This window comes from Eurypyga helias, unplaced genomic scaffold (assembly GCF_000690775.1).
Source record: "Eurypyga helias isolate BGI_N326 unplaced genomic scaffold, ASM69077v1 scaffold7072, whole genome shotgun sequence".
NCBI classification, from domain to species: Eukaryota; Metazoa; Chordata; class Aves; order Eurypygiformes; family Eurypygidae; genus Eurypyga; species Eurypyga helias.
Genome location: NW_010237839.1, coordinates 17,404 through 24,823, shown reverse-complemented (window position 1 = coordinate 24,823; position 7,420 = coordinate 17,404). Strand labels below are relative to the sequence as shown.

Below are 7,420 nucleotides of genomic sequence, written 5' to 3'. Positions count from 1 at the left end.
CAGAAACTTCCTTGTCTGTCCTTAAATATGTATGATGTCACAGACCTGCATAGAAAAAAACACAACACTGAGCTTTGGCCTTGAAAGAGTTTTGAAGACAAGTATTATCCGTCAGGTATTTTCTGTGGAGCGGTCTGCCTCATGCTAAGGTTTTGTCTGTACCAAGACTTTCGAAAGTGTTCCAACTTTCCAAAGGTTTGATTTCAGTAAGTGTTTTTTATCAGAGAACATTATGTTGTTCTCTTTTCTTGAGAACGTTTGTCATTTCCTGCTGGAGTTGGGCTTTGATTTGAAATACCATTTTCGGAGAACTGAATTATCAGAAGATTGTCTTTCTTTGTCAGAAGCTTCCGCGTACAGTTCTGAAAATGAAGATCTCTGTTGCTACGTCTCCAGGCATAGATCTGTACAGGGATTCTGTAACAAGGAAAACAGAAGATACCTGTGATAGCGAGTACGAGGTGCTGAGGTGTAGATTCCAAGTGAGCTGATTTCTGTAAGACAGCCCAAGATTTTAAAAAGAACACAACCGCATGTAATCAAAAAGTGCACATGTATGTCGACGGTGTTTCTAGAAAAAATGCATGCTTCAGCGCGGTGTCTAAGTGTCCATGTACTGTGGATTTTTCCAATGTCTCTTAAATGCCTTTTTCCATTCTTATTTCAGAAACTGACAAAGGTGATCATAAAACAGGTAGAAATAACCACTATTTATTAAATGCTTTGAAGACTGATCCTTCTTTAACTAAAGAATTACGAGTTGTTTTGGAGCAAGCCCTGGAGGAAAAGCTGGAATCCTTGGGAATTAAAGCAGTAAGGTTATTTTGAGTTATTTAAAAAAGGGATAATCTTTGTCCCACATTTTTTTGCTATTCTCTTTCACTCCTGTACCACAACCCTCAACCTGTAAAATCCAAAGCTAAATTTCCACGTGTTATAAATAAGTGTGATTCATTAACCTGAGAGGGTGTCCATCAAATTACAGCTCGGGAGGATATGGCTACACCTCTGAGCAGTGTTACCATCTTCTGTCATTTTTCTACAAGCTTTGTGATATTTGACATTTAAAAGAGTGTATGTGATTGTAGGATATGAATCCCAGAAATAACAGCCCCTGTGTTTACAATCCAATTTGTTTCCTTAGGGTGTTCGCGGTATCCCAAATGATCGCTTAAATAAAATTTTGCGTGCTATTGAATCGGCTAGAGAATGCAAACAGAAGCAAGAGCCTGACATTCAGCGAATTCGAGAGCATCTTGAACGCCAAGTTAGCTTTAGGGTTGAAGAGAAATCATCATCTTGTAATAAACCTGTTTCCTGTCCTCAGTTTCCTTCAGAAGGTTAAGATGGTTTTTTTTGTTTGGTTTGTTTTCATTCTCTTACATTTTATAACTGCTATTTAAGGTTTTATTTAGCAACATTTCTGTATAGCTGCTTTCATAATTTTTCATACAACTATTCTTTGGTGCTATGGCCAACTAAACAGTTTCCTTTAAAGGGTTCTTGACGTTGTGTTTAACTGCAGAAATCTTAGCCCCTGTATTGGCAAGATTCGTGGTAAGTCAGCTGCTTTGAAGAAAAAGAATTCCTTATTTGGTAAAACTATAATCTGCAGCAGAGACATTTTTAATTTTAGAAGTTTAAAACATAAAGATGCCAAACATTGTTTCTGATAATGAGATGGATAACTTCTCTCGTAGATAAACACAAGTTCAGTCACTTGGGAATTCCCTCATCTGCAACACCACGAAAACCAGTAAAACGGTCCTCAACAGCTGTCCGCCCAGCTGAGCAGAGAACGGCCACCGCTGAGAACACATCAGCGCCACAGTAAGAGCTGCTGCTCTCATAGTGCTCACGCCTCAGGCAACAGTCTCACGGGTTTGGGGTTTTGTGACTGATGCGAACATTTCCCGCTCGGACTGTGAGAATTGAGCAAAGAATGCACATTGCTTCTATATCAACTCGTTACTTGACTCTCTGTCTTGAAATAACTCATCTTGTTTTTACATCCAGGAAGCTTTTCGGAAATGGACTTTCCAGAAAGACACCTAGTATCACGTATGTTTTGTTCCCTTGTATTTTTGATGAAAACGTTTTCGGTGACTGAATATTCACATGCTTGCCATACGAAAGCTATTACTAAGCTGAAATTATAAACGCTTTCTGGACTGCATATTGAAAATTTAGTTTTAAAGTATTATTCCATTTGAGTCTCTTGTTACGACCCCTGAAATGTTCTCTTTTCAGCAGAGGTGCATTTATTGTGAATCAGAGAGGGACATTCAGTAAAATCGGGTAGTATCACTTCCTTAAGTTTCCTTCTCAGGTGCTTTTTCAGAACCAGTTAAAAGCATTTAAAGACTGTGGTGACTTAATTTTTTTTCAGTTTATCGATATTTTCTCACTATGACCACAATTAAACACAATATTCCAGATTCCACTCACATCAGACACATTACTTTGGAATCTTCTGCACTGAAAAATTCCAGAATTATTTTAACCTAACAGAATATCAGAACAGACTTTCTGCGGTGTGGATTCCTTGACCCTGATTTTTTCTCTCCCCCGTGATCCATGAAAGCCTGTCTTTGTTCGCCTGGCAAGACTGCTTATACATTGGTCTGTTGTTTTGTAGAGATAGTTGCACAGATGGAAATCATCCTGTCTGTGGAAGAGATCACTCTGTGACAGACTTTCTGAGGTTACTTAGCAGCATGATTTCTTTTCAATGTTTTATGGATAGTTAGAATTTATGGGAGCTCCTGGGTTTTTTTTTCATCTAAGAAAAATGTTACCAGAAAGGAAGGTAAAAGGAGGATTAAATATATATATCAGTACAGACATTGAAACCCAGTAAGTCCTCAGGTCGTATGTGTTTTTGCACAGGACTCCGCCGTTCAGTTCAGAGGAAGAAGCAGATGAAGATGACATCAAGCAGTCTTATGCATCACCAGAAATACTGCGAAAGCAGTCAAAAACGTCAAGCAGCAAGGTCAGCGCTTTTCAGAAGGCTCCTGGCAAAAGCGGTGTGGATGGGACGGAGGAAAGTGAAAGTGAAGAAGCTAGAACGCCTGCGAAAACGTCAAAAGGTTTTTATTCACTCCTTTTGTGTGTGTGTCTCATAACAGCCCCGCGTGATTCTGCATGTCCTGATATTTCTGTGTGAGAAAAGATAACCAAGGCAGACTCTCTGGTCTTGGCTGTATGGATATTTGTGTGCACCTCGTGCTTTTGCTGGAATGTTTATATTACTAGTACCTAGAGATGTCAGTTCAAATGGGATGTGTATCACGCTGCTGTATATAAATGCTGAGAAACAGATCCTCTGAGCCTCAGAGAGGCCTCTGTCTAAAACAGGTTTTCTCAGCCTTTGACTTATTTTTACTTTGTGGAAGCTTTCTGGAGGGTTTACAGTAAAGGCCCTTACTTGTGAATGGAAACTGTCAATATCATTTTTTTATGAACTTTAGGAGCGGTTATTCAAAAATTGACTGAACAAGTTGGGAAGAGTCTTTCTAACCATGGAAATAAGAACAAACCAGCTGGGGGGATTAATGTTGCGGAGGCATTTATTAAGAAAGAAGAGGTGCAAGAACTGAAGGTATCACTTTTAATAGCTGTTATTATTTCATTAAGTAATTGAACTAGACATATATCTAGTCCTTTTTTTCTTTTACATGCTGAAACCATCTTGCTGCAGTGAAGAACCAAATTCTGAAAGACAGTTTTGGAATTACAGTTTAGTCTTTTTGGGTGTATCTGTACTGGTGTATAGAAAAGTGCTGGCGAGTGAGCGTGGCAAGCAACCTCTTCACCCACACTGCTTATTAGCTTATACCAGGACTGTTTCGCATCACTACAGCTAGCCCGAAGTTTGGGCACAATTGGTATAATTTTTATCTCCTATTCTAGGAGCATAGAGAGCGCCCATCTTTACTTGCATTCCTACTGTCTTGTTTTGATGAAGGAAACATGAATTTGCTTATCTAATATTTTAAAATATTTTTATTTCTAGAGTTTTATCTGATAGGGAACTTCTAAATACATTTTAATGATGGGAAAAATTCCATTTCTGAGTATGGTGTTTGTTCTGCTGCATCTATTTACAGTCATCTGTTTTCAAACTCCCTCAGATATATCTGGCTTTAAACTGAAAGCGGGGAGGTTTAGATTAGATATCAGGAAGAAGTTCTTCCCAGAGACGGTGGTGAGGCACTGGAACAGGTTGCCCAGAGAGAAGCTGTGGATGCCCCATCCCTGGAAGTGTTCAAGGCCAGGCTGGATGAGGCTTTGAGCAACCTGGTCTAGTGGAAGGGGTCCCTGCCCATGGCAGGGGGGGTGGGACTAGATGGTCTTTAAGGTCCCTTCCAACCCAAACCCTTCTGTGATTCTAGGAAAAATATTTTTGCTATAGCTCATTTAGAATGTAACGTGTCCCTGATGTTTTAACGCAGTGGCCTGTTGCTGTATGGACACGATGAGTTTGAAATGAGCTTATGAACCCAGGGCAGGCATTGCTACTTTGTTTCTGGAATCTTTACAGACCATCACACCATCTTGTATTCTTGCCAATTACGTATGAACTTGTAATTGTACGTTTAAATATAGGCGTATCGTTCAAATTAATTCTTTAAATTCTAGGTGGGATTTTCAAAGGTGCCCAGAGACATAAGCACAAGTTGCCATTGGAATGATGGTTTCTCTGAAAATCCAAGGTTTTTATTAGCTTAAATACTAATAGCTTAAATATTTATAGCCGCTAATGGTTGTTCTCAAAGCCCACAATACCATAAAACCTTTAGGCATCCCGTTGTCACATGTTTCAAAAAGGTCATGTTTAGAGAAGATTAATCTTGTGGTTGCCTGTAGCTCTACTGCCCGACTTCACCTGCACCAGACACTGTATGAATTATCGTATTTCTTTGGAGTAAGTCTTAGCAGTTCTGACTGGTGCTGTGTATTTAGAGTCACAGAGTCATTGAGGTTGGAAAAGACCTTTAAGACCACCGAGTCCAACCATTAACCCAGCACTTCCACATCCACCGCTAAACCGTGTCCCTAAACGCCACATCTACGCGTTGTTACATACCTCCAGGGATGGTGACTCATCCTTGCTTGTCCGGAGCTGGTCCTTCACCTCAGAGAAATGAAGAGAGGCTTTCCCGCTAACCCTAGCCTGTGTTGACCGACAGATACATGTCCTTGGTGGCCTTGCTGACCCACAAATACATGTCCTTGGTGGCCTTTGCCTTTCACAGGGGGCAGCAACGCTGTTCAGGCGTACGATAGCCCAAGGTGAGATCAGTTCATCTCAAACAGAGAAGCCAGAACTGCGTCCCCTCTGGTTAGGGCCACCTTCCCCGTTTTCCCTGAGGGTTTTATCCTTTACTCACAGAGGACTTTCAGCAGATCGGCTGCATGGTTTTCAACAGCCCATTGAACAGCTATATTCTTAGGGTTTCTAGACGCTGCACGGTTGCCTGTAGTGGAAGCACTCACACAAATGGACCTACAGCCCAACTCTGCCGTGCTAATGGGTTACACTTGATCAAAGCTGAATTCTGTTCGAAGTTGACATTTTTCTCTGTGTTTTGTACTTTATAAATCACTTGGGACTTGGTGAATGTTTGAGGGAACTCTTCCTCCGGCATTTCTCGACACCTGTGACTCTGACTTTCCCATTACCACGCCCTTCAAATGCAGATAATTTAAAACAGCAGAATGTTGAATCCTGGTACATTAAGAACCCAGCACACCGAGCAGATCTGTCAGCTTTCAAAAACAGCGTGCAAGGTTAGAATTGAACAGTGTTGCAAGGTAGAGCAGTACTGCAGCTTCTTCCCTTCTTCCAAGAGACATGACACGTTCGTGTTTGTTGATGTTTCTCCAGTATGTACATACCTTACATTGTTTTCTAGTAGCACCTCAGTCTTTCTTTTGTGCAACGGAAGCGCCTTCTCTATCTTACTGTGATATTGAGGGACTCCAGTGAAATTGTCTTTCGCTTTCCGCAATTCAGCTCCCTAATCATGGCTTGATTCATTGAAACGCCTCTGACTGACACGTAGGGAAATGCTGCAGCTCTTCTTTCAAAAGCTGAATGGAGATGTTTAGTTCTCAGGCAGATTAAGAAAGACCGCGGACTCCTTGCTTTCAGGTGCATCTGTTTGACTGGAGTCTCATTTTGTGAACTCGTTATGCAAACCCACCACTTAATTAAAAATACACTTGCACGTGCTGACAGCGAGTCTTACAAGGAATACGTATTTTAACGTTGAGCACTGTGTGGTTTTTTTCACTTCATTTCATTTTCTCTTGAAATAAATGAGTTTTAAATTGAAAAGGCCTTTATTGCTCTATTAACTTATTCTGGTGTGAATACGGAATGCTTATATAGCAAACTAAACTGCCAGCTTGCATGATAACATGTCATGTCTTTATTTTCCTGTCAGTAACGTACATTCTAGTGCTTGAACTAGACTTTCCATCTCACTGCAATAGCCTATATCCCAGAAAAGACGATCCTTTTTTAAGTTAGGGAATACCTGAAAAAGTAGGTTTCTGACAGTTAAGAAACTGGCAGAACTTTTAACTTCTGCAGTTCCTGACTTAGGAAAAAAAAAAAAAAACCCACCCTGCTTTTAGCTTTAGAACTGTAATAGTGAATTAATGTAATTTAGGTAATTATGTGGTTTTTAAAACTGTGGTGGTAGATGTCATAAAGGCCACATGCCAGTGCATTTTTCTTTAGCAGTTTCTTATTGCTGGGTTTATGGAAGGTCTCGGGACAGCTGGAACAGACAGAGGGAAAATGCAGCATGTTTTTTCTTTTCCCTGTTAGTTCACAGAAGTTGATGAAGACGATTGGGATATATCATCAGTAGAGGATGATTTTTTATTAATGAAAGATGGTAGAGGACAGAAGGCCCTGACAGCTCAGAAAAATGAGTCAAATGCTGCATCTGTGGTACAGGCATGGGGTGCTCCGAGGACAAGCGAACCCAAGGCGGAAGGTAATGTGCTCATTCTTCTACACCGTAACGCTTAAGCGCCTAACGCACCTCGAGGAGAACCTGAGTAGATTGCGTTACATGTTGTAACGTGTTATATGCTATTGCATGAGAAAAGAACATGGATGGAGAGCCACCCATGGTCAGTGAGGATCAGGTTCAGGAACAACTGAGGAACCTGAAGGTGCACAAGTCCATGGGACCTGATGGAATACATCCACAGGTCCTGAAAGAACTGATGGATGGGGTTGTGAAACCTCTATCCATCATATTTGGAAAGTTGTGGCAGTCTGGTGAAGTTCCCACTGACTGGAAAAGGGGAAACATAACTCTCATCTTTAAAAAGGGAAAAAAAAGAGGACCTGGGGAACTACAGGCCAGTCAGTGGCACCTCCGTGCTTGGCCAG

At 40.9% G+C, this 7,420-nt stretch overlaps 1 protein-coding gene across 1 annotated transcript in view; it reads left to right on the top strand.

Annotated features, from left to right (window-relative positions):
• DZIP1 (DAZ interacting zinc finger protein 1) overlaps nt 1-7,420 on the top strand; it is a gene marked incomplete at its 5' end in the record, with an annotated part of 35,536 nt that overhangs the window by 26,972 nt on the left and 1,144 nt on the right. The window contains 7 exons of the mRNA XM_010147613.1: nt 668-813; nt 1,145-1,340; nt 1,701-1,830; nt 2,017-2,061; nt 2,890-3,092; nt 3,474-3,604; nt 6,845-7,016. Of these exons, the coding sequence (XP_010145915.1) occupies nt 668-813; nt 1,145-1,340; nt 1,701-1,830; nt 2,017-2,061; nt 2,890-3,092; nt 3,474-3,604; nt 6,845-7,016 (1,023 nt within the window). The remainder of the gene's footprint in view (nt 1-667; nt 814-1,144; nt 1,341-1,700; nt 1,831-2,016; nt 2,062-2,889; nt 3,093-3,473; nt 3,605-6,844; nt 7,017-7,420) is intronic.